At 38.5% G+C, this 27789-nt stretch overlaps 2 protein-coding genes across 14 annotated transcripts in view; one reads left to right on the forward strand and one right to left on the reverse strand.

The window, feature by feature from the left end:
• BLZF1 (basic leucine zipper nuclear factor 1) overlaps positions 1-24865 on the reverse strand; it is a 29969-nt gene extending 5104 nt beyond the window's left edge. Inside the window, exons 1-6 of one of the 2 annotated variants that reach the window (XM_089299597.1) lie at positions 24730-24865; positions 23060-23141; positions 11722-12161; positions 7194-7393; positions 4602-4730; positions 2160-2379 (exon numbers count right to left, since the gene is read on the reverse strand). In XM_089299597.1, the coding sequence (XP_089155723.1) occupies positions 2160-2379; positions 4602-4730; positions 7194-7393; positions 11722-12161; positions 23060-23090 (1020 nt within the window). In that variant the 5' untranslated portion in view covers positions 23091-23141; positions 24730-24865. Of the gene's footprint in view, positions 1-2159; positions 2380-4601; positions 4731-7193; positions 7394-11721; positions 12162-23059; positions 23142-24299; positions 24710-24729 lie in introns of those variants that run through there. The other variant, XM_089299598.1, reaches the window with a different exon arrangement.
• A 59-nt stretch (positions 24866-24924) lies between these two features.
• NME7 (NME/NM23 family member 7) overlaps positions 24925-27789 on the forward strand; it is a 248143-nt gene continuing 245278 nt past the window's right edge. For 6 of the 12 annotated variants that reach the window (XM_008264107.5, XM_089299605.1, XM_089299600.1 and 3 more), the window contains exon 1: positions 25042-25324. In XM_008264107.5, the coding sequence (XP_008262329.1) occupies positions 25322-25324 (3 nt within the window). In that variant the 5' untranslated portion in view covers positions 25042-25321. Of the gene's footprint in view, positions 25325-27789 lie in introns of all 12 variants that reach the window. The other 6 variants (XM_089299602.1, XM_089299601.1, XM_089299608.1 and 3 more) reach the window with 4 other exon arrangements.

Consider the following 27789-nt stretch of genomic DNA (forward strand, 5'->3'; position numbering starts at 1 on the left):
GTGGTACAACTTTCTAACAAAGAGAATAAAGTAAAATAATGTAGGAGGAGAAACAAAATTTGGATAAAGACAAGTTAGTTTTAGTTTTTCATTCACTAAATAGCTGAGCACCTATTATGTGTAAAAGGAGTGTGTGAGATCTTGAGGAATCAAAAATACACATTTTACCCAGCCCTTGACTGGTTTACAGTTTAGTGGAAAGATGAAGAAAATTGTGCCGGCGCCGCGGCTCAATAGGCTAATCTTCCACCTAGCGGCGCCGGCACATCGGGTTCTAGTCCTGGTCAGGGCGCCGGATTCTTTCCCGGTTGCCCCTCTTCCAGGCCAGCTCTCTGCTGTGGCCTGGGAAGGCAGTGGAGGATGGCCCAAGTGCTTGGGCCCTGCACCTGCATGGGAGACCAGGAGAAGCACCTGGCTCCTGCCTTCGGATCAGCTAAAGATCTCTGGTAGATCTATGTACAAAGTGTAATGGAAGCCTGCAGAGAACATCCAGATTTACCAATGAGACTTAGTGAAGGTTGATTCCTAAAGTAGGCACAGAGGCTGCACAGCAGGACAAGTACCAGGAGGGCAGTTGAGGCAGAGGGAAAGTCTACACACAGCCATGGGATACACTAGTTTATGTGTAGAGTGAAAAGTGGTCAAGGCTTTGGAACAGCAAGTACGGATACTTGAAAAATGAGCTTGAGAAGGAGAGATGGAAAAAATAGGAGAAAAAGCCTTCAATTCTATAAGAGTTCAGATTCAATAATGACAGAGACTGGAGCTCTATGATGACTGCTGGCTTTCTGAACTAACTCCCTGGCAGTAGGAAAGTGGATGGTCTAGAGGCAGGTAAGAAGCAAGCCAGGGATACTGGTCAGGGAACTGCTGCAATAGTCTAAGGCAGTAGTTAGGTGTTTGAACTTGGGGCTAAATTAAAAGAATCAATAAGATTTACAAAATCAACAAGATTAGGGGGATAGAAACAAAAATGACAGCTACCATCTATTGAGAAACCACTATATACTGGAAACAGCTGGAGTTTTATATGCATTATTTATGGAATCCAAACATCATAAATGATAGGTTCACTAAGACAGCTATGGAAAATAAGCAGATGGAAACGTCTAGTCTCAAATGTTGAGGAAGAATGGTCATAGGAGCAACAAAGAGCTGGGAGAGTATGATGTTTCAGATACTTAGGATGTTTGAAAAGGGAAGGGCATAGATTCTTATAGAACACCAACATTCACAGGAAAGTCCAAGATGAATGCTTGGTAGTTCAATCTTGAAGTTTTCAATGGAAGCTAACTTGGTTGTCATTATAGAACTGTGAGACCACAGTATTGGATAGCAAACCTGCATGGTCCCTGACTTCACCCAAGACTATACATACCAGTATACACTGTTAGATTCTGTAGTATTCAGTACATTCTCATCTATATCATTTCTGTTTTTTAAAAGATTTATTTACTTATTTGAAAGGCAGAGTTACAAAGAAGCAGAGCAAAGCACTTCTTAGATCAGAAATTAATTTACTAAATTAAAAATTGTACACTGGCTTTTATGGCAAAATAAGCTCAAGAAAATGACTGCCAATGACTCAGTAGATAAATATAGGATCTCTTTCAAAACAATCACAATTTTTTCCCCTTAATAATAGAGCAGTAAGGGCTGGCACTGTGGCCTTGTAGGTTAAGCCTCTACCTGTGGCACTGGCTACTCCACTTCCAATCCAGCTCCCTGTTAATGGCCTGGGAAAGCAGCAGAAGATGGCCCAAATGCTTGGGTCCCTGCACCTGTGTGGAAACCTGTAAGAACCTCCTGGCTCCTGGCTTTGGATCAGCCTAGCTCCAGCCATTGTGGCCATTTGGGAAGTGAACCAGCAGATGGAATACCTTTCTCTGTCTCTCCATTTCTCTATAACTCTGCCTCTCCAATAAATAAATAAATCTTAACAACAACAACAAAAGAATAGAGCAGTAATTTAGAGAAGATTAAACCTCAGAAGAGGCAAGAATTTTCTCCAAGATCACAAGCTCATTAACATGATAATCAGGTTTAAGCTCCCATATTTCCTAACTCTCAATGCCAAACTCTTTCCATTATAACTTATCACCCTTCAGGAAGAGTCAGTCTGAGAAGTAACACAGATCATGAAAAAGAAGATATTTTACCTTTTCAGCCATTTTCTCAGCAGGGGTGCTGCAAAATTCAACTGAGGATAGAATCTTTTTTTGACTGCTCATGCCAACATTTCCCAGAAGATGAGTATTTACCGCCTTTGCCAAACTGTGATTTGTTGATGCTAGTTCTGCTGTGTTGTAGGGGTGCACACCAGGGGAGTAAGTTTGTTCTCTTCCCCACTGCAAGGAGACTAAGAGTTCCTCCAGTAATCTGCACAGAACACACATGAAAACTATGTATTAAAAATAGGACAGAATATAAGAATCAATTACCATAAATAAGAAATATTTCCAAAATTGTATTTTTCTTCATCTTTCTATCTCAGAGTTCAAAAATGAGGAATTTTTATAAAATAAAATATTAGACTACACAAGCACCTGTCATTCTTCAAGGAGGTTATCTAAATATTATTCAATAAATAGTACTCTATTTAAACTTTTCATATGTAATATAGGATCTAATTTGATTTGTGCATTGACTGAGATATTCATATGAATATTTTTTTTCTTTTTTGATAATTTACATTAAGTAAATTTTGAATGCTAAAACAACCTACAATTCCTGGGAGTAAACCCACTTGGTCACTATGTATAGATCCTTTCCACTGTTAGATCTGATCCACTAAAATTATGTTAAGGATTTTTGTATATGTGTTCATTAGAGGTACTGGTCTATAGGTTTTTTTTTTAATGCTTTTTTAATTTATATAAAGTCAACAAATTTCATGTCATTCATATATACAGATTTAGGGATATAGTGATACTTCCCAGTCTACCCTCCTTCCTATCTTATTCTTTCTTTTAATTTTTTCAATGGCACACTTTCAGGTTATTTTGTAATCATAGGCTTAACCCTCCTCTAAGTAAAGAATTCAACAAATAGAAAAAAAAAAAAAAAACACTGTTCCTCAACAGTAGAAACAAGGGCTATAAACAATAATCAAATCTCAAGATGTCAATTTCTCTCATATATATTACTTTTTTTGTACTCTATTAGTTATCACAGTTCAGGGAAATCATATATTTGTCTTTTAGGAGTGACTTATTTACTAAGCACAATGATTTCTAGTTGCTTTCATTTTGTTACAAGACAGGATTTCATTCTTTTTTATGGTTGAGTAGTTTTCCATAGTGTATATATATCACATTTTCTTTATCCAATCTTCAGTTGACAGGCATTTGGGGATTCCATATCTTAGCTACTATGAATTAAGCTGCAATAAACTTGGGGGTACAGATGACTTTCATATGCTGATTTCATTTTACCTTGGAAAATACCCAGGAGTGAGACGGCTCGGTCATACAGTATTTTCAGATTTCTGAGGAATCTCCATACTGTCAACTTTCTGATTTTAGCATCAAAATAATACTAGCCTGGTGAAATGAATGAGATATTTTTCTCTTATCTATTTTTCTGGAATAATTTGTGTAAACTGGCTTTACTTCTTACTCAGATCTTTGTTTGTATGCTATAGCAGTGAATCCAACTAGGCTATATCCAGGATTTCATATATTGGAAGGTTTTACACTACAAATTCAATGGCTTTAGTATGTTAGGGCGATTAAAATTATCCATCCTTGAAAAACCTTTGAAGTTTGCCTTTGAAGAAGTTTGTCCATTTCATCCTAATTATTGTAGTATACATAAAAATAGTCTGTAGTGAATATCCTATCCCATTTTGATACTTTAATGTCTCTCATTCTCTCTTTTTTCTGATTAGAATGGCTGTAGGTTTCTTATCTTTTCAAAGAACTTGCTTTCGGCTTTAAATATATTTTTTTCTGTCATCATTTTCTTCCTTCTGTTTACTTCATGTCCAGTGTGTTTCGGTGTTGTTAATTAGGGTGATTAAATTATAATGAGGACTTTCTTCCAAAAATAACAGTTAAAGATACAAATTTTCCTCTTAAATACTATGTTTGCTTCTCACAAGTTTTGATATTTTGATGTATCTTATTAAACTCCTGTAATTTCCTGTATCATTTACTGTTTGACTCTTACTGATTTTATTTGTAATATATTAATCACATAAAAGCACAACAAGCTTTTATAGGAGACTACACATTTTGATAACTCTGAACTACACTGACATGAAAACCAAGCTCTAGCACAGTGTAAGTCTTCAGAAAGATCTTCCACAGGAAAGACACGCTTCTGTCATACACTATACAAAACTACTACAACTGTAACTCTTTTAGATCCAGAACTTTCTCCTATTAGAGATGTAACTAATTCTCTCAAATAAAAGTCTGAGAAGCAGCTCCCCTTCTAGTCTTCTCATTCTTCTTCCTAGAGCATCTGGTTTAAGTTGATAGTCAAAGTATGTGTTTAGTAAGTTATCAAGTGTAGACATACTTAAAAAATAAAATTATCACAAGAACAAGAATTATAGGAGAAAACAGAAGAGTTCAGAACGGAAACAAGCGGCATACTTTTGTGTAGCTGTCATTTCTTGACGGAACTGTTCCCGTTCACTCAGGAGATCTTGGATAGCACTTTGTGCCTCACGGTTTTGACGCTGTAAAATGGCTCTGGAGTTGGTTAACTCATCCGCCATCACCCTGGAAAAGATTAAACTCTTACACAGAAATTCTCTGACAATAACACGGTGTAAGCAGTCAATAAACTACTTTGCAATGATCATTTTCAAAAGCTGACAAAGATGATTTAACATAGTCAAATTACTTCTCAGTTTAAAAAATTGTACTAAAAACATTTAAAATATAAGTTTAAGTCTCACTAAAGGAATCCAGCTAACATATGCAGTTAAAAATGAGAAAGAAAACAGTTATTTTTCTTTTTTTTTGGACAGGTAGAGTGGATAGTGAGAGAGAGAGAGACAGAGAAAGGTCTTCCTTTTGCCGTTGGTTCACCCTCCAATGGCCGTCACGGCTGGCGCGCTGCAGCCGGCGCACTGCACTGATCTGAAGCCAGGAGCCAGGTGCTTGTCCTGGTCTCCCATGGGGTGCAGGGCCCAAGCACTTGGGCCATCCTCCACTGCACTCCCGGGCCCCAGCAGACAGCTGGCCTGGAAGAGGGGCAACCGGGACAGAATCCGGAGCCCCGACCGGGACTAGAACCCGGTGTGCCGGCGCCGCTAGGTGGAGGATTAGCCTATTGAGCCGCGGCGCCGGCCAAACTTTTTTACATAATAACATTTGGAATTCCCTCAAATCTGCAAATTGAGATTTTAAAAAATTATGAAATATAAAATATAAAGAAAAAATAAAAATCAGTTTGTTTTCTTATCATTTATTTGCTCTTAGAAAAATATTAATATAAAAAGGTTTCTATAAAAGAAAAACTAAGTCCTTCTTCACGCCTAGCATGCTTACCCTTCTTTTATACTTAACTAATCAAGTATCTTACATATTTTTCCAGAAAAAATACTTTATGTATAATTCAACATAAAACATCCAATTTATTTACAAAAAAGAAATTACAAAAGGCCTGGTGCTGTGGCATAGCAAATTAATACCTTCTGTGATATTGGCATCCCATGAGTGCCAGTTCATGTCCTGGCTGCTCCACTTCAGATTAAGGCCCTGCTAATATGCCTGGGAAAGCAACAAAATATGGCCCAATTGCTTGGGACCTGCACCCACGTGGGAGACCTGGAAGAAGCTACCGGTTCCTGACTTAAGCTGGCTCAGTACCGGTCACTGTGGTCATTTGGGGAGTGAATCAGCGAATGGAAGATCTTTCTGTCTGCCCCATGTACTCCCTGCCATTAACTCTGCTTTGCAGGTGTGTAAATAAATCTTTATTAAAAAAAAAAAAAGGAATTATCCAATACAAACTTTTCTACACCATGCTTTTTGCAGTTAATCTTTATTTTGGAGACTTTCCCTGTATTAGAACTACCTCACTACCGTTTTTTTTTTTTTTTTAAACAATAGCTCCATGTTTTCTTCTGATCAGATATACTACATTTTATCTAACCAGCTCTCTACTGATGGAATTGAAACAACACTTTGAAGAATGGTTATTGCTGAAAATCTTAACACTAAAATTAAAGTCTTAGACCACAGTTACTGCTAAATTCCTTAAAATGAACACAAGTTGGAAATTAGAAGATCTTGTCGCATTGGTCAGAATGTTAAAACAAAGTTACATATTGCAATAATCTGAATCATATATGCAAGATTTACCCCCCTTAAACTGTTGAAAAAGAATTAACTTTCATTCTAAGTCATTAAATGGTAGTTCACTTCTTCAAAAAGCATACTCTACTAGCCCAGTTAGCAAACAAAGCCTTTCAGAGAGTAATCAATTACTAGAAAGTATCACATATATTAAAACATGAAGAAATCCTTTCCTAAAAATTTATTCATCAGCATCAATGGTTTTTAAAGTACAGCATGGAAACCTCTGGTGTTCTGTGAGAAATATCCAGATAGTTCAATATTAAATGTTAATAAACTCATTTATGTGACGTCTTTTGCTATACATGGATGGGTAAAATCCATTTCCTACATTCCAGTGACTCAAAGTTGTTGAGGGCATAGGGTAGTAAATAGACAAAAGAATCTTAAGGTATAGCAGAGTTTCCACCACCAGTTTGTCTAGCTGTCTGGACTAGTACCCAGTACTTTTCACGTGTGTTGGAGAGTACTCTCATTTGGTATGATATAAAAATGTATAATTTTCTATATGTAGACAGAGAAAAAGGTGGAGAAGCTCCAATACACAATTAAAAGTTCTCAGACCACAGCATGGAGGGAGTAAGAATGATATCTCACTACTCCAAACAGGTGGAGAAAAGCAATTCAGTGGAGCTTTTTGTGATTTTAGAATTTACCAGACTTCTGAGTTTACAGTTTTCTTTTGGTATTAAATATGAGGGAGGATCCTTATATCATTTCTCCATTTAGGGAGACTGAACTTCCAGAGTGGGGAAAGAGTCCTCATTTTAAATAATGCTTAAATTACTTTGATAATTTATTTAGAAATTTTCCACACAATGTGTCAAAGATGTGATAGCAAAAACTAGGAAATGAAGTATTATTTTTAATACAATATACCTGCTTGCGAGGAATTTGCTTCGCCACACATCACACTGTATTGACATACGTTCTAGCTGCTCAGACAGCTGAGCTGTGTTTCGACCTAGGGCTTCATTTTCTAAAATAAGCTGATTTTTCTCACGGGCTAGACGTTCAAAGTGATACTGAAGATCATCCCCAACAGAAGCTACCAGCAACTTTTTTAACTCACGATTTACCTAGAAGAAAACATAGCCATACAAACTCAAAGTAATGGCAATGATATTAATGCAAAAAATTCATAAAAGAGAAACTGTTTCTGTGTAGTTTGTAATCCATTACTTAAATTATATGTCAAAACTAGTAATAAATAGTTAAGTTTCATAAAAAATCCAAACATGTCAATATATATACATATATATACACACTTTATGTATATATATATATATACACACACATACTTATATATATGATACAGTCCATGTGCTATAAACTGAGCCCCTTACAATACCAACCATTATGAAAATAACAAAGTGCTTCCAGTGGACACCCTTCACCAAAATAAGAAAACTAAAACTGCGTGCTGCTAAAAACACATGACAGAATGTTTTATGTATCTTATTATTTAACACTTCTAAATTAATCTTTGGCATTTTATTTTGAAAGAATTTGAGCCAAGGAAGTAACCCAGAATACCTATAAATATATTCTTTACATTGTTACTGAAAATAGCAAAAGATTAAAACGAATGTCTAGTAACAGGTGCTGGTATATAATACAGCCATTGTATAACACTAGTGCTATTAGTAGTGAAATTTAAATGGAATATTTTGATGTGGGAAAACATTACTAACTGAAAAATGAGTTAAAAGACAAGATGAAAGTATGTATGATTATATTTAGACAGCATGATTATGAGTGGCACCATTTTCATTGTGTTTTTTTATTTGTGCATGTTTCTAAAATATTTACAAATAAATATGTACTATTTTTAAAAAAAGCTTTATTTGGGTGAGGTCATCGCCTGCAGTGCCCACATCCCACATGGGCACCGGTTCGAGTCCTGGCTGCTCCACTTCCAATCCTTCCTTCTGCTATGGCCTGGGAAAAGCAGTAGACAATGGCCCATGTCCTTGGGTCCTTGCACCCTAGTGGGAGACCCAGAGGAAGCTCCTGGCTTTAGATCAGCCCAGCTCTGGCTGTTGATGCCATTTGGGGAGTGAACCAGTAGATGGAAGACCTCTCTCTCTGACTCTGCCTCTCTGTAACTCTTCTGCTTTTCAAATAAATAAATAATTAAAAAAAAAAACTATTTATTTGAAAGTCAAGAGTTAGAGAGAGAGAGAGAGAGAGAGAGGAAAAGACAGAAACAGATAGAAAAAAAGATATCCTCTTCCTGTTGGTTTTACCTCTCAAATGCTGCAATGGACAGCCAGAGCTGAGCCTGGTTGAAGCCAGGAGTCAGAAACTTCATCTGCGTCTCTGACATGGGTGGCATCTTCTGCTGCCTTCCCAGGCACATTAATAGGGAGCAACCGGGACTTGAACCTACACTTGTAAGGTAAGCCAGCATCCCAGGTGGCAGCTTAATCCACTGTACCACAATCCTGGCCCCAATATGTATTATTTTTATAATTATAAAGTATTTAATTTAAAATATATTAACAAAGGACTGGGAGCAAGTTGATGGCTGACAAGAGGTGCTCCAGTGAACATCTCAGAGACACCAACTTGAACATCCTTGCATGTACAAATTACCTTCACAAGAGCTAAGGGAGCAGGTGAGACTACAGTGACTAGTTTTAGTGTAATAAGACAATTTCCTCCCCCAACTCCAAAGAGCACAACATAGATATTCCTCCTGTTTGGGGGAAGAACAGGAATTAAACCCAGACCTTAGCCTTGAAATCCAAGACCAGGCCTGCCATAATGTTGGACAGGGTCCTGCACCCACTGTCCCCAAGCACATAAATGAAAACTGAGTTTCTGGACCCTCCTTAGCCAGATGATGAAGAGCCTGCCTCCATTCCACTGCCCTCAACCTTGGTCAGACAGTGAGAAGCAATACTGCAGCTGCTGGGGAGGGTGGGAAAGTGAGCGCAGCAGTGTCTTGGAACTCAGTGCTGGTCTGGTAAAACTTAACACGGGGCAGACCTAATGGTCCCTGTTTCTAAGTGAGTGCAAAATGGATGGGGCCTCTGCACCACCCCAGTGCCAGGTGGCACTGTGGCCCTGGTAGATCAGACTTATGTCTCTGCCAGCATCATCTGTAGCAAGTTGCAGGGGGTCCCGGACTGTGAATACACCTCTCCAGCATGAGTGTGGTCTTATTCCATTACACCAATTTTGGCAGATTGTGGTATCTTCATATGAGCTAGCATTGGTGGCCATAGGCATGCCCACCCCCTTCCTATCCCAACCCCGGGCAACATGCATGGACAGAGTTGTTATCTGCTTGGGAAGTGAAAAGGGAATTCTGGGCAGGTCTGTCCACAGTAGGGCCCTGACCTGGGCAGAATCCTGCAGTGCCTGACCACAGGGTAGTGATGATAGATAAGACATTTGGGCTTACTTCAGTTCCAGGTTAGAGGCTTGAGAAGGCAGACTACTCTAGAACATTCCAAATAATATATGAATAGCAGATTTGACAAAAGCATGGATTTAGGGTGCCATCCAGTGCTGAAATAGTGGAAGTGCCCACAGGTTCAGAGAAAATAAGCAGAATCTTATTTAGAATAAGAGGAAGGGCAGGCCCAAACAAAGCCAGATAATGACTGGAATAAATACCTAATCCTCCAATGCACAGAAAATGTATGATAATAGGCATCAAGAGCTTTCAGAGGGGTCAGTGTTGTGGCATAGCAGGCAAAAGCCACCACCTGTGATGCCCAGCATCCCACATGGGCACAGGTTAGAGTCCTGGCTGCTCTATTTCCCATTCAGCTCCCTGCTAATGGCCTGGGAAAAGTAGTGGAAGATGCCCCACATGTATGGACCCTGCTACTCATGTGGGAAGAAGCCAGCTTAGCCTTGACCACTGCAGCCATCTAGGGAGTGAACAAGTGAATGAAAGATCTCTCTCTCTGTCTCTCCCTCCCTCTCTGTAACTTTGATTTCAAATGAATAAATTTTTTTTAAAGGAGCTTTCAACTAATAAACAAAAGGTTGGAATGTGGGCGGCAGGGAAGGTAGGGTGCGGGAGGTATAAGTATATTCCTAAATCTTACATTAGTACCATCTTACATTAGCCATCGTGTAAAACAGTATGGGGATTCCTTTAAAAGTTAAAAATAGAATTACTAGAAGATTCAACAATCATACTACTGGGTACACACCCAAAGGAAATGAGACCAGCCTGCTGAAAAAACATCTGTACTCATGTTTATTGCAGCACTATTCAAAACAAGCAAGAAATGGAAACAACCTTGGTGTTTATCAGCTGATGAATGGATAAAGGAAATGTGGTACATATATAACATGGGACACTACTCAGCCAAAAAAGAGTTGATATTCTGTCATTTGCAACAATATGGATGGAATTAGAGGTCATTATGTTAAGTGAAAAATAAGCCAGGAACAGAAAGACAGGCACTGCATGATTTCACTCAAACATGGAATCTAAAAAAGCTTATCTCATCAAAGTTGAGAATACACTGGTGGTTACCAGAGGCTATGAAGTGTAAAGGGGTAAAAGGATGGAGAAAGGACAATTAGCAGGTACTAAGTAATAGATGGGAGAAAGAAGTTCTGGGTTTCTATCATACAATAGAGTAATTATAGATAATAACAATGTACTGTGTGTATTGTTCTTTAAAGCTAGAAGAAGGCATTTTGAATGTTTTCACTATTAAGAAATGACAGGTGTTTGAAGAAATAGGTACATTTAACCCTGATTTGACATATAACAATGTATATATGTATTAAAGCATCATATAATATCTAATAAATATGTAGAATTTTAATGTGTCAATTACAAATTTTAAAGATTAAAATACATTAAAATATATGCTATAAGAACCATTAATCTTGGTATCACAAAGACTAGTATCTATCAAAAAGATGTACAGTCTAATAGAGAAGGTGTGGTGGTAAGGTTAGTTTCATCAAGACAAAGATTAACATAACATAGCACTACAGAATGCTTTTAATTTACAATGAATATACAATCACACATCATCATTCTCTTTATTCCAAGTATCATGTAGTAAAAAAATACTTGGACTTCATGGATCCTTAAAACAGGGACTACTATGTAGTCAATTTCAAAGCCTAGCCTGGCCGATCTCTGGTCTGGCAGAATATAAGTATAACCTACTTTCACAACTTATTGGGGGTTTTGTCCAAAGTTATTACACCACCATCTTCAACCAGGTTTACAGGATAAATTCTCAGCAGAAAGTCTCCCTAATTGTCCTGAGAGACAATATATTTAAGAGGACACATTTCAGAAAAACAACATGCTATGGTGAATGACATTCCTATGAAGAGATGCAGTATTCTAGCACGCAGGCTTAAATGATCCAGGTATAATGAGTAGTGCTCATTAAGCTATTAAGGCTGTTCTTACCTCTGTCTGTACCCGGAGCTGGTTTGAAAGACCTTCTTTGTCCTGCAGTAACCTCTTTTCAGAGTTCTTGAGCTTTTCCAACATATTCTTTACTTCTGCAAGTTCATTCCTAGGTTCTACGACTGTCTCTAACTGACTAAGGAGTTCTCCTTTTTGATGTCCCAGAGACTTAACTTTTGCAGTTTTGTTCGGGATATCATGAGTGATAGCAGCTTTGGGAACTATTATTCTTACAGCTTCAATTTCTACAGCTTTTTCTGTGACAATCTTTCCTAGTTGAAGAACTCCTGGGCTCTCTGATGGAACTACTTTCTTCCGTGGATTCTGAAGAATGTGATGCTTTATGGATTGTACTCCAGAGGTGACTTCAACTGATTTAGGTGGCTCCTCAGTTTCCATTCCATCTCCTGCTCCTCGGATTGGGGTTGAAGTAAGGGTCACTAACAAAGGGGAAACAAAACATGAATGTTTGCCAAAAAGAAATACCAAGAAAATCCCAAGATATACTTTACCCTCTATTCAGAATGACTGGCATTAAAAAGGATGGAAAAATTCAGGGTAAAAAGTACTTTTCAAAATCATGCATCAGAAAAAATTAAGTTTTGCAGGTTCACTTTCCTAATTTACATGGCTTCTTTTGGTGGAAAACGTACAAGATTTGAAAGCAAAGTATTTGGTTCTTATTTCTTTCTAACATGACTGGAGGTAACTAACTAAATTCTCTGTGAATTTCTGTATCCTAATCTGTAAAACAAAGATGACAACAACTGTGCTACCGGGTTGTAGTAAGAAAGATCAAGAGCCTGACACACTGTGGGCATGCAATAATGTCAGTGAAAAATTAAAAAGGGTGCAGATATTTGGCATACTGGATGGGATGCTGCTTGGAACATCCCATGTCAGAATGCCTGGGGTCATGTCCCCTACTCCTCCTGCTAATGTGCAATCTGGGAGGTAGCAGGTGATGGCTCAAGTGGTTGGGCCCCTTGATGTGGGAGACTCAATTTGGATTCTCAGCTCACGGCCTCAACCAGGCTCAGGCCCTGGGTGTTAATGGTCATTTGAGGAGTGAGCTAGCAGACAGGAGATGTTTATGTGTCTGTTTTTCACTCTCCCTCTTTGCCTTTCAAATAAAATTTAAAAATCATGTAGGTGTGTGTGTATGTGTATGAAACCATCCATATAACTTAAAACAGACTCATCTGTTCTTGAACTCATGGCAAAGAATACATTACACATGGGTAAAGAAAAGCATATGTCATACTGGAAAACGGACTAGAGAAATAGTAAATCCTATTTTTAGTCCTAAGGATTTAAGTCATGCTTATACAAGTGAAACAACATTGTGTTGTTAGATTAAACTCTCTTAGAGCTTGCTTTCACCACATCATACTGAAATTATCTTATTGGTATTCCATTTCCACCAGTGACTTTTTAGCTACATTGTAAGCGTTACTCCACATATATCTCATGCATAATTAAAGAATCACACAAGTCAGTAATGATGATTATAATGAAGAACTTTGAATGGTCACGGGCAGCAAACATGATGCTGGGAGACTGATGTAGGCCAGCCATTCTGTGAGGCTCAAAAAATTCACTATCTAATTTAGAAGACAGGGTTTAGATACAAAAAGGTAAGAGGCATTACAGGGTAAAACATACTAAGTGTGCAATAAGGAATACAAAAATATTTAAATAAAAATTTCATTTATATAGAAACTTTAAGGACAATCATGAATTCTGTTTTTAGTGAATACATTTGACATGATATGTTAAAGAAGAAGAAATTATCAATTCCCAACTTGACTCTCACTGGGATTAAACATGACAATAGGTCTGATCTGATTTCATCATCATTTAAAAAATCATCTATTATTTTTCACTTTATGTTTCTGTGTGGGAGCAAACTGTTGAAATCTTTACTTAATGTATGCTAAACTGATCTTCTGTAGATAAAGAGAATCGAAAATGAATCTTGATGTGAATGGAAGGGGAGAGGGAGTGGGAGAGGGGAGGGTTGCGGGTGGGAGGGACGTTATGGGGGGGAAGCCATTGTAATCCATAAGCTGTACTTTGGAAATTTATATTCATTAAATAAAAGTTAAAAAAAAGCTTATATCTATGTGTATATAGATATACATATATAGATATATATATCTATAGGTATATATACATATAGATATGTATGTACATATGCATATATGTATACATACATGTGTGTGTATATATATAATGTAATCTCCTCTAAGACAAAGAAAGACCTGAAACAGAAATCCTAGCTTTTTTTTTTTAAGTCAAAATATATCCTTAGGCTCAGGTCCTGTACATATCACATCCTAGATACATCAAACATCAGCGACATTTTACTGTAAACTCCAGTTAGGAGAACTTAGTTTAGTAAGAAGAATAATGTCTTACCAAAATTAAACAATTCTTAAGAGTCTCTGACGTACAAGGATATATTAAAAGAAGGATCACATAGTTTGTAAATATTCTAAATTGAAGTAGGCTCTGCTGCCACCTTGACACCTCTTGGATTCTGACTCTACAAATGGAATTCTACAGATAAAGTACTGCAGAAAAGGTGAGTCTGCTCAGGGTAATTATAAGAAAATAACTATGAAAAAATTATCTGTCAAGACATTTTTCAGCAAGGAAATGTCTAACAATATTTTCCCGAGAGGTGGGTGTTTGGTGCAGTGGTAAAGTTGTTACTTGGGATGCCTGCATCCCATATTTGAGTATCTGGGAGTCCTGGCTACTTCTCTTTGATCCAGCTACCTACTAATGTGCATTCTGAGAGGCAGCAGAGGACAGCCCCAGTACCTGAGCCCCTGCCATCCGTGTAGGAGACCAGGATAGAGGACTGGGCTCCTGGCTTTGGCTGGCCTCAGCTATGGTTGTTGCAGGCATGTGGGGAGTAAACTAGCAGATGGAAGATCTCTAGTTGTTTGCCTTTCAAATAAAACTTTTAAAAATATAAAAAGGAACATCCTTTCTTAAAAAAAGAGAATATTTTCCTCAGGTTTTTTTATTAGGTTTCTTTTTTTCAATAAAATAATCTTTCTTCCTTTTTCAAACTCTGTTATATAAATACAAAAACTATATCATCTCTGTATACAACCTCACACTCTATGGTTTTTATTACTATTTTTAAAAATACATTATTAAAATATATTAATAAGAAAAAATGTACCTACATTCTCATCACCTTAAAATAACTTCTCTTTTCTTTACCTCTCACTAATATTTTTAGATATTTGTAATTATAAATTCTATAAGCTTATTATATTTTTCTTTTGTCATGCTCTTCATACATCCCTTAAAGTCAATATAGCATTACTTGTGATTTTAATGTTAGATATTTATATTCTTGCCAACATTTCACTAAAATAATGTTTTAATGAATGCTTTCATGTCTACTAATTTTTTCAACTTCTAAATTATTTCTTTTTAATTCCTAAGCACAGAATTAATGCACCCGGGGGAAAATCTATATTGTCACACACCCTTCAAAAATCACTCTACTAGGGTATCAAAAATATATTCCTCATGTCCATGTTTAATTATTTTTTGCATGTCTAATACTTGAGATTTAATACAATGTGTAAAAGTAAACAAGAACACATTTAAAGTGTTTAGAATGGAGTTTGGCACAGTAAGCATTCAAATGATAGGTTCTATTAGTTTTATTTTCATAACTCCTAAAAATCCTAACAAACTTTAGATACTGATAGAAGAAATAAAGTTTATTTAATGTCACAAAATATGATTCTGAGTTTTATTCTTCTGCTAGTCAAAGTTTTATCACTGGACTATGTGACTTTTTAATTAACAAATTTCCCCCCAAATTTTCCCATGTACTAGGAATTCTGAATTATATTAGACAGGAGGTAGAAAGTTATCTGGAGTATAACATGCAATATTTTACGAATGTGTTTTACATTGCAAGTTTTAGCATTAGCATAAAACAGTGTCATCTCTATATGATGTGTAAACTAAAACTTCCCATTGGGCTTTGGGATTGACTCTACTTTCAAAAAAATAAGCAAAGGATTATATCAGAAAGCTAGATAAAGAGTTTGGCATATTAGTTAAAACATGTTGTAGCACATTGGCACTCACATGGTAGAATTTTCACTGAACCATTTTAAAAATAAAGAATAAAGAAAATAAAAATCTGGTTTTAAGTTTATCTTAAAAAATACTTAATTTGTCAATAATATATTCTGGCATTTAAAAAGTAATCATGTATTAACTATAGATTAATAAAAAGGCACAGTAGAGCTATATCACTCAGGCCCATCCTGGTAAAGAAAATTTTTAGGTAAGTCACACCATTTTTGAGTTGGAATTTTAAGTAATGGAGATTCAAGAATGAATCACAAAATTGCTAATGCTAACTTTAAAAAGCAAACAAACATTAATGGGTACTTTAACAGAAATCTCTTTTCAAGCAAAATATGTAATAAAATTCTACTCAAGAAATTCAGTTAACTTTCAACCCCAAATTACCTATTATTACCTACATTATTTAAACTGTTCTACTTAAGGATTTATGAGTACCAGAGTTGTATTGTACATCATACGGCATACCCCACTCACTAAGAACTATGATTCTGGCTGATGTAAATGGGCAAGCAGGCAATGAGAGCCACGGCTTTAAATTTTCTCATCTGGTAACTTGTCTTTCATAATTCCCTTTTTCCTTGTGACACACATGGAAACCTTTATTACATAGGCATTAGGCACAGTCCAGGACACATTCAAGAGTTGTTGCTTTCTCTCAAGTGGGAAGACAAAAGCCCTACTGGGTCAGCTCCATAATTAAGAGTGATGCTTGAGTAAAACAAGAAAACCAATCCTTGTTCTTTTCTACTCTTTGAAGGGAACCAATAAAATAATCTTCAAATTATGCAACAATTTTTTTTGTACCTGGGATCACATACCAAGGAATTAAAACATTATCTAAGTTTTTGGCTTAATCTTACTGCCTTTCCTCATGGATTGGTAAAATGTAGGGAAAGAACAAATAAGGTCCTTAGTCTAACATTCTAGCATAGGGGTTGGCAAATATTTCCTCTAAAGGCCAAGACAGTAAATATTTTAGTGTACACCAGGAGGTAAAATAGAGACTACTTTATAGGTAGTTATAAAAGAGAAAAAATAAATTTTTACTGATGCAATGAAAGGAAAATAACAGCACTAAACAGTAATTTTTGATAATACATGAGTATTTCAAATATTTTGTGGTAAAATTTAATTTAATGAAATATACAAATTTATTTTGGTGCCAAGATTTTCATAGCATCCATACTGTGAAAAAACTATGCATGGATTTCAAAATAAATTCACACTTAAATTTTTTTTTATTTGAAAGGAGTGAGACATAGATAGAGAGAAAGGGAGAGAGAGAGAGCTCAATTTTCCATTTACTGGGTCACTCTCCAAATGTCTGTACAGCTGGGGTTGGGCCAGGCTAAAGAGAGGAGCTCCTTCTGGGTCTCCCATGTGGGTGGCAGGAACTCCAGTACTTGGCCCATCATCTGCTGGTTCCCAGGCACATTAGCAGGAAAATGGATCAGAAGCAGAGGTGTGACGTGATTCCAGACACTCCATTTCAAATCCATTTTCCATGAACAGAATTTTATTTTCAGGGATGGATAACAATGACATACGTGGGATTCAAAGTTGGTATTATCTATCATCAAATGGATTCCAAATATTTTCAGGAGACATGAGTGCTACAATTTGTGAAACTCTGTTCTAGAATACTAAGGCAATAACAATTAAGATTGAACAAATATTTCTGCTTTATTCACAAAACTGTAAACCTATGAAGATAAGCACTCTAAGTCACCAGGATTGGGTAGTGGAAAGAACATCAGACTCTATCCAGATAACTTCAGTCCCTTCTGCCATGCACTGTATAATCTTGGACAAATCATTTTACCTCACCTTCTTCCTATCCACTGATGCTTTTAGAGTTATACCAATACCATATTATTTTAAAACAATGTGTTTCTCTTCCACACTAGACTATTGGGAGATTCTCAGGATAAAGTGTGCCCCTTTATCAGTTAATGAAATAGGTCCTGGCACTCGAAAGATAAATACTTAATGAAGTTCAACAATCTGTTAACATATCACTTAGGAGATTTAATTTGAACACTCAATAATTGATTCATTCAGATTAATTTTTTTCTCCTTCACTAAGTCATTAATTCTCAACTTGGTTACAGTTCAACAGATTTTTCACAACAAAAAGAAATTTAGCTATGAAACCCTTAAATCACAAATCGTCAATTGATAATTTTAAATCAATCTTTTAAATGTCACCAATATCACCTAATAAAATTTAGATATTATCATCAGATTAAGAAAAATACATTATAGTCAATAACTTAAGGGTTATATCAACATTTCTTCAAGGAGATCCAAACATTCTTGGTACGGACCCTATGGTAAACAGTTCCCTGGGCAAATAAAAGTGAGCCATGCTGTATATTTCATCTCTGTGGAGTTTCCCAAGGTGCAATCACATATTAGAGGCTCTAAAAAATTCTGTATGATAACCTCTCATTCAATCCAGCATTTCCCAAATTTATTTGCTCATGAAATTCTTTTCAAACTAATACCTATTATTCTAAAGAACCAGTGTTATAGTTAGAATATTTCATGGAATCACTAATATTTAAGTGTTTCAAACCTTCATATTTATTCTACTTTTACTATCCTAATTTTAACAGCTTGAATCTTACACCCAAGAACAATTTTGGGTTTTAATTTTCGTTTATTATTTTGTTTCCCTTCCAGAAAGCATTTGAGCAAGAATGACATATCTTTCTTATGATGATAGTATTGCCCAAACCTCCTCTGAGAAGAAGTTCTGTTTCTGCACCAAACAAATGTACTTCTCTGCTGAGGCACATAAGTGCAGACAACTGATAAATGTCAAAGACGAGCACACCTTTTTTCAGGTCTTGTAATACAAGTAGCTTTGGTTCAATAACAATAATTAATATCATGTTAAGTAGGAATAGGACTAATAGGTTATCTTTCTTATTGGATAATTAAGATCAAATGAAATAACATATATGAAAGTGCTCTCTAATCCTCATTACAAGCAAGTAATAAATTTATTATTACAAGTAATAATAAATAAAAATAATTTAACTTCACAGAGGTCTTGCACTAACTTTAAATCACTAACTGTATCACTGCATTTACCTTTTGCTTTTTGACTAGCAATATGCTAGCTGCTTTCACTTAGCTATCATTTAACTGCCTCATTTCCAATTAATATCCAGTTTATTACTTTCATTTTAGTCTCTGATTTATTTATTGTAATACTATAAAAGCCTTTTTTGTGACTTATGAAATGCTATTGCAGACAGTTGAATTAAATTCAATTTTATTGGCATGATTTTTCTGTTTCTTAAACATATTTCAATCCCTCTTTTTTAAGATTTATTTATTTATTTGAAAGTCAGAGTTACACAGAGAGAGGTCTTCCATCTGATGGTTCATTCCCCAATTGGCCACAATGGCTAGACCTGCGCAGATCCAAAGCCAGGGGACAGGAGCCTCTTCTGGGTCTCCCACATGGGTGCAGAGGCCCAAGCACTTGGGCCATCTTCTACTGCTTTCTCAGGCCATAGCAGAGAGCTGGATCAGAAGTGGAGCAGCCGGGTCTTGAACTGGCACCCATAAGGGATGTCGGCGCTTCAGACCATGGTGTTAACCCACTGTGCCACAGCACTGGCCCCTTCAATCCCTCTTTTAAAGAGTTTCCTGGGGCTGATGAAGTGGTGCAGCAGGTAAACCATGGTCTGCAATGCCCAGCATCCCATGTGAGAAGTGCTCCACTTCTGATCCAGTTCCCTGTTAATGTGCCTGGGAAAGCAGTAGAAGATGGCCCAAGTGCTTGGGTCCCTGCACCCATGTAGGAGACCAGAAAGAAGCTCCAGGCTCCTGGCTTCAGCATGGCCCAGACCCAGCTGCTGTGGCCATTTGGGGAGTGAACCAGTAGATGGAGGATAACTCTCTTTGTCTCTCTCTCTTTCTCTCTCTCTGTAACTCTGTCAAATAAATAAATAATTCTTAAAAAAAGAAAAAAAAAAGGGTTTCCTGCTGGAGGTATCATTGCAACAAAGCTGGCTTCTAGAAAATTGCTTCCCATCTCTCACTGATGGCTCCAACTTGCAGAGCTCATTCCATCGAAAGAACAGGTTAGGTCAGGAGGGGTTCACTGTGTGACATTGTTAAGGTTGCTATATCTAAATGAAGAAGGCCAGTAGGCAGCAGGTTTTAAGAGCCTCAATCACTAGGGAAGGGAGCTAGGATAGTGACAGATTTGGAAGTTATTTCTATAAATAATTACTGAAGCGTTAGGGTAGAAGTAAAGGAGGGCTGAAAAAACACAGATGTTTAATAGATAAAAATCAGAAAGAAATGAGGCTGGAAAAGAAACAGAGAGGATAATGTAGCTAGAGCAAAGTGGGCCAAAGGAATTATCTGCAATGACAGAAATACAATAGCCACAAGTCACACTTGGCTACGGAGCACTTGAAGTGTGGTTAAGAAGTGCATTTTAACTTTAGAAATACTAATTTAAATTTATTTTTAAAATTTTAACTAGTTTTTTAACAGGTTCAATATAGTTTGTAGCTAAAATTCTAAGAATATAAGGATATCCCTCCCTCCCCTCCTCCACCGTCCTACTGCACAGGACAGCAGAGAAAGCTGCAAATAAAAGTGACTTCATGGAAGCCATGGGAAGAGAATATTTCAAAAGGGAAGGAATACCCAATAGTAGCAAACATTACACAGAGAACAAGCGAGGCAGGTAAAAAATTCACTGTTTACTGGCATGATCTTTCTTTCTTGTTTCTTAAACATTTTTCAAACCTCTTTCAAAAAGCTTGCTGCTCAGGGCCGGCGCTGTGGCTTAGCAGCTAAAACCATAGCCTGCAGTGTTGGCATGCCAATGGGGCCGGTTTGAGTCCTGGCTGCTCCATTTCTGATCTAGCTCTCTGCTATGGCCTGAGAAAGCAGCGGAAAATGATCCAAGTGCTTGGGCCCTTGAACCCACGTGGTAGACCTGAAAGAAGCTCCTGGCTTCAGATCGGCCCAGCTCAGGCTGTTGCAGCCATTTGGGGAGTGAACCAGCAGATGAAAGACCTTTTTCTCTGTCTCTTCCTCTGCTTCTTTGTAACTGTGTCTTTCAAATAAATAATAAATACATTTAAAAATGAAGCTTGCTGCTGCAAGTTTGGATGCTACAAAGTTGGTGTCTAGAAAATACTTTCTCATCTATCTCTCATCAAAGGCTCCAACCTGCAGAATTCATTCCACCCAAAGAACAAACAGGGTTAAGGTGAGTAAGTGTTATGGGTTGAACTGTGTCACTCAAATGTTCATATGCTGAAGTACTATCCTTCAGTACATCAGAATGAAAACTTACTTGGAAATAGGAACATCAGACATGTAATTATTTAAATGAAAGCATACTAGTGTAGGAGTCAGTTGGGTGCCTTATCTGACTGCTATCCTTATAAAAAGGGAACATTTGCACATAGAAACAGGCACACAGGGAGAATATCATGTGAACATGAAGACAGAGACCAGGGTGGCATGTCTACAAGCCAAGGAGCACCAAAGATTGGCAGCAGAACACCAGAAGCTAAAAGAGGCGTGGAATACATATTTCCCTAATGCCTCCAGAGGGAGCATGGCCTTTTTGACACTTAACACTTTGATCTTAGACTTTAGCCCCCAGAAATGTGAGACAGTACATTCTGCTGTTCAAGCCATGAAGTTGGTGGTACCCTGGTACAGTAGCCCTAACAAATTAATGAAACAAAAATGAGGTCTCTGATACCTGCTAGTTGTTTTCCCATCTCCTTAAATCTTTTTTTTTTTTTTTTTAATTTATTTGACAGGTAAAGTTACAGACAATGAGGGAGAGAGAAACAGAGAGAAAGGTCTTCCTTCTGTTGGTTCACTCCCCAAATGGCTGCAACGACTGGCGCTGCGCTGATCCGAAGCCGGGAACCAGGTGCCTCCTCCTGGTTTCGCATGTGGGTGCAGGGCCCAAGCACTTGGGCCATCCTCCACTGCACTCCCGGGCCACAGCAGAGAGCTGGACTGGAAGAGGAGCAACCGGGACTAGAACCGGCACCCACATGGGATGCTGGCGCCTCAGGCAGAGGATTAACCAAGTAAGCCACGGCGCCGGCCCTCTCCTTAAATCTTAAATCTCTAGAAATCTATATTCCTGTTTATTTAAATCTCAATCTTAGACAACAGAATACAGCTGTAAAACTTGATTTTACGCTGCTTAGTAACCACTATCTGACGATACTAATGATCAACTATATCTTTTTTTAATTTAAATTTTAATTATTTTTTAATTTGAATTTTTAATTAACTTTTAACAGATTCAATATGATTTATAAATACAATTCCTTTTTTTTTAAGATTTTTTTTTTATTTGAAAGGCAGTGTTAGAAAGAGGGGAGGAGAGAGAGAAAGATATCTTTCATCTACTAGTTCACTCCTCAAGTGGCCTCAACAGCTGGAGCTGGGCCAGTCTGAAGCCAGGAGCCAGAAGCTTCTTCTGGGTCTCCCACATGGGGGGCAGGTGCCCATGGATTTGGGCCATCTTCCACTGTTCTCCCAGGAGCATTAGAAGGGAGCTGGAGTGGAAAGGGAGCAGCTTGGACTTGAACCAGTGCCCATATCGGATGTGGGCACTACAGGTGATAGCCTTACTTGCTACACCACAGTGCAGGCCTCTATAGATACAATTCTAACATAATGATATTCCCTTCCACCTTCTTTCCCTTTCACCTTCCTATTTTCTTCCTTTTTTTTTTTTAGCTTTTAGTTTTTGAGGTAACATTTTAAATTTACATTATAGTAAAAAGGCTTAATACTTCACCAAATAAGAAGTAACAACTAAAAAGCAAAAAGACTAATTCAATGGGACTATAGACAACATCTAGCAACACTAACTGGATGGAAGAATGCCCAGTTTATCCATATACAGTACATTTTAAAGTAATCACAGATCATTAAAACTATGGTACTCTAACAATTTTAACCATTGGTTTCATAAAGGTATAAAACAAAGTTTTACAAAACTATTTGCAAAAGAAAGAAATGTCCATGTTTATCAGTAAGATTCACATTTAAACACTGCACTGTAAGATAAACATGAAGAGATCTAAAACACAAGTCATTCCCAAGGAGTTTATAATATTTAGTTACCTGGCCCAAACATTTCTCCATACCATCATAAATTTATGCTTAAAACAATGAGAACACTTACCTCTAGTTTCTAAATTCTTAAGAGTAGCCATTTTTTTCTCTTTAACAAATGAAAATGCACTCCAGGACTTCTATTTAAAAACCTAGAAATGTAAACATATGAAAGAATTAAAGCAATATAATGTCAACATATTCAATGACTGCCTCTAATTTAAGAGTTAATGATATTTTAATTGCTTCTGTACTTAGTACACACACATTTAAATGGGAAGCATAGCTTATATTCCCTTCTCATACCTGGTGTTATGTGTAGCAAATGTCCCAGAAAAATTGGGATGATTTTTTTTTAAGATTTATTTATTTATTTGAAAGGCAGAGTTACAGAGAGGTACAGGCTAAGGCAGAGAGAGAGAAAGGTTTTTCATCCACTGGCTCACTTCCCAGATGGCTGCAATGGCAATCAGGAGCCAGGAACTTCTTCTGGGTCTCCCACATGGATGCAGGGCCCAAGGACTTGGGTCATCTTCCAGCGCTTTTCCAGGCCATAACAGAGAGCTGGATCAGAAAAGGAACAGCCAGGACTAGAACCGGCGCCCCTATGGGATGCCGATGCTCCAGGCCAGGGCTTTAACCCGCTGCACCACGGTGCCGGCTCCGAGATGGTTTATTTTTAAATATTGTTTCACCATCCTCACCAGCACATTCTACATGATGAGAGGTGGGTCCTGAATTTTGGTTCAGCAACATCACTGAAGTCAATTTTAGGGGTTTTGCATCACTGATAGGACAACAGAAATTTTAAAGTAATTACTTTCTCAGGAGAAACACTGAAACAATTCATTATAAGTATCAGAAAGGAGCTTCTATTTAGACATTAAATAACAAAAATATGACTCAAGATAACAATTTTAATTCTTCTGGGAATAAAATTTAAGTGGTAGAGGCTGGCGCTGTGGACTGGGGCCTGCGGCGTCAGCATCCCATATGGGCACTGGTTCGAGTCCTAGCTGTTCCACTTCTGATCCAGCTCCCTGCTAGCGCGCCTGGAAGGCAGTGGACCCTGCACCCACGTGCGGGACCTAGAAGCATCTCCGGCTTTTGATGGCTCAGCTCATGCCGTTGAGGCTATCTGGGGAGCGAACTGGGGGATGGAAGATATTTCTCTCTCTAACTCTCTGTCACTAGGTCTGTCAAAAAAAAAAAAAAATTAAATGATGTTGCTTCTAACAACAGAGAGAAATACACATGGAACAGATACTTTCGGAAAGGTATGCACAACCTTAGAGTATACTCAGATTTACCGGAAAACATGCCAAGGAGGGTGGCACTCATGTGATGAACAGAACAGGTCACTCCCGGCTTCAAAAACGATCAGTGAGTCTAAGGCCTCCCAAGACAGGTTCCTCAACAGTCACAAACCCTCTTCCACTTATATTCCACGGCTCTAAAAACAGGCACCCGGCGTACCGAGTCCTGAAACCGCGCTTTGAAGACCGGCTGCGAAACGTACAGGAGCAGCCAGTCTGACGGCAAATACCCAGGATGCCCAGGAACCAAGGCTGCAGGCGTGGCTGTCCCGGGGATTCCAACGCCAAGTTTCGTTCCTGTCACAACAAGCCTCCCCGGTCCACTCTTTCTCTATACCCGACGCCACTGGCCACCGAGCTCCGACCGACGCGCGCGCCTCTCCAGCGTCACCTCGGAGTTACACAAGCCTATCGTCTAAGTTACCTCGGGATTCCTTTTCTATTTCGGCGGTTTCACGTTACAGGTTCCCGGATTCGCTCCTCGCCCATGCCGAAGCAGACCCGCCCAGGCCTTCCGGACAACCAGCCGCTGTGTCAGTCATGATCACTTCCGATTACCCAGGGTTTCACTTCCGGAATATTCTTCCCACAGAGGCGAGAACACACAGTCTGTGGTGCGTTTAAATTCAAGTAACGCAGACGATACAGCGTCTCGCCTCATCAATGGAAAGCTGGAGAGGGGTTTATTTCAAAATAAAATAGTGCGCTCTTTGGCGCCTAGCCGCGTGTTAACTTAAACTTCCGGGTCATCTGCCAACCAAACGGAAGTGAAAATGCTGGCAAGAGGCGGGAGGCGTCCTGTCGCCCCAGGAGACAGCGTGAAGGGGCGGATCTGTCAATGAGCTGGGCGTCACTGCGAGGACTCCCAGCCACTAGGGACGAAGGGGCTGACCGCTGACGTCTCCCGGGGTGTCCGGCAGGGGGCGGGGCCCTGTTGCCAGAGTAACCGGATGATGGTGTGGATGGCGGTGCCTTCCTGGGGCAACTCGGCTTCCTCGTGCTGAGATCCTGAAACTATGGTGAGTGCTAAGGCCGACCAGAAGAGCCGCTCCGGGTTCCTGGTTACGCAGCTTCGCAAGTGTTGGGTCGATGGGCCCTCGGAGGCGTCCGCAACCCTGTCTTCTCCCCATTCTCTCTCCCCCATTTGCCGTGGGCTGTCCCTGCATTCTCCCCATTCTGTTTCTTGCAGCGCCCTGAATTCCGCTCTAATATTACCGTAAGCCCTTAAAGTAAGGCAACAGAAAGTTTAGGGTTAAGACGCGGAGCCTCAGGTGAGATATTATTTCAAACCAGCCTCCTCTTTTGGGTATGCATTATTCATCAGTGCGTTTTTCAGGCTTGTGGACTTCACAGTAACGTTCCACCTAAAAGGCAGATGGTGGTGTGTAGGTGACTGTGGCAACACTGGCCCGAATCTCGCTAGGGCCTGGAGTCTGCCCCGCGGAGTGCCAGAGCACTGCCCCACACTCTGTAAAGGCCCCTTAATCATATTTGTAGAGTGGATCGGCTCGCTTGCATCCAGCTGACTACCTGCTATGTCCGTGCTGCTTAACAGGAATAACTTTCAGGATCACTTGAGAGCTTCTAGAATTCACTTGCTTGAGCTTCCCTCCTAAATTTTTGCATGAATAGGGATGAGGCTCCATGTTTCCATTTTCAATAAGCCTATAAGTGATTTTGCTGTCTTTCTGCCTGGTTTCTCCTGTTTTTCACCATGTTATTTAATGATACCACTGTATTATAACTGAAACTAGAAATCAGTGACATCCTACATTCCCCTTTCTCTGACATTTCCCATATTCAATTGGTCATTATTTTTGTTTAGAATTTCCTCATTTTTACGTTAGCTATTATATTCATTTCTTTTACAGTCTGGTCTGGCAATTTTCTAATCTATCGTTTTTTCTGCCACAAGGAAGAAGTTACTAAGTTCCCATCTGTTAATGCTACTCACCTCTTTGAAAGTCTAGACTTCCGTTTCCTACAGTAAAGTTTGGAATGGCACACAAGAGGCCCTCCACAAGCTAGCACTTACCTTTCTAGCTTCTTTCTTGGCTGTCCCTTTCCTGGATACTCCTTTTAGCCGTTTGCCTTTTAGCTACTTACTACTGAACATAGCAGACAACTTCAAACTGGCAGTATGTCTCTTCCCTCTGCTTGGCACATGGTACTGCTTCTGCCCTTTTCCCTTTTCTTGCATATGAAACTCCTATTGATCCTTCCAAGACTCAGCTTAAGTGTCTCTCTTTCTGTCATGGCTTTTCCTACACTCCACAAGAGGTAACTGTTTATTCTTTCTTGTCACCACTGTATATAGTACACATTTCTTTTATTGTAGATACCACCTTTACTTGAAATTATTTGTTTATAGCTTTGTCACCCTTCCTAAACTGTGAACTGTTAGAGGTATAGATGTTTACTATGTTCACTGCTATTGCTTAGAGCATATTTGGCACTCAAATGTTTGCTGAATGCATAAGAGAAGAGGAAAGAATGAGGTAAGTGGTCTGAACGAGAAGGAGATTGCAGGACAGAGTCCTCACTTCTCAGCTAGAGCATCGTTAAAGCCGTCATGTGGCAAATGGTAGAGAATATCAGTGCTTAGAATTCAATGACCTGTGCAGTGGCATAGGGAGCTGAAAAGTGACATTCATTAAATACTGTTTATTTTTCCTGTCTGCTACTTTTTGCTTTGTTTGCTGTTTTCACTCAGAGTTTCCGGCAATGCTAAGAGCAAACAGCAGTAAAGTGCTCTGCCTGCCTTCTTTGTTCCCATCCTGGCTGGGGTTTCATGGTTGGTGATTCTTTCAATTAGATGGTCAGTGAAGGCCCTTCTGAAGAAAGGACTTTTGGTATTGAGACCTAAATGATACAAAACGTGCTGATCTGGATCTTCAGGGTGCACTAACAAGATCACAGTTCCTGAGGCAGAAAGGGGCAAGCATAAATTTGAGCAACTTATGGTTTAATAGAGTACAAAAATAGAAACTGGGTTGTGAAGTGGTGCAGGGTTAGCTGCTTTGGGAGGTACATGGGGCAGAATAACATGAGATACAGTCTGTATGCAGATGCCAGACTGTCTGTTGTCTGTCTGTCTAGCTATATATCATCTACTTGGCGAGGCTTATGTTTCTCAAACTGTTGGAGGTGACCTATTATTCTGTCATGAAGTAGATTTGTGGTGTGTAGCCAGCATTAACAAAGAAGACTAACATAGAAACTTACCACATCTACTGCATGCCGTGAGGGTAGCTTTCATGAACTTTTGTTTTAAATTGTATATATTTTGTGAATGTACTGGGTTATGACATAAAACATATTACTGTGAGTCATGATCCACAAAGTTCAAGATACTATATACTTAGAGCAACATATACTTTAAAAGGCAAAGCAGTTAAAATCAGAAGCATACAGATTTGTCTTTTCATCTAATGACAGTGTTCTTAATGTGTGGCAAAGAAAGGAATTTAACAAGAGGCGAAAA

The sequence above is a fragment of the Oryctolagus cuniculus genome, chromosome 7, assembly GCF_051225735.1.
Source record: "Oryctolagus cuniculus isolate XC-2025 breed Fujian yellow rabbit chromosome 7, ASM5122573v1, whole genome shotgun sequence".
In the NCBI taxonomy this organism is placed as follows: Eukaryota; Metazoa; Chordata; class Mammalia; order Lagomorpha; family Leporidae; genus Oryctolagus; species Oryctolagus cuniculus.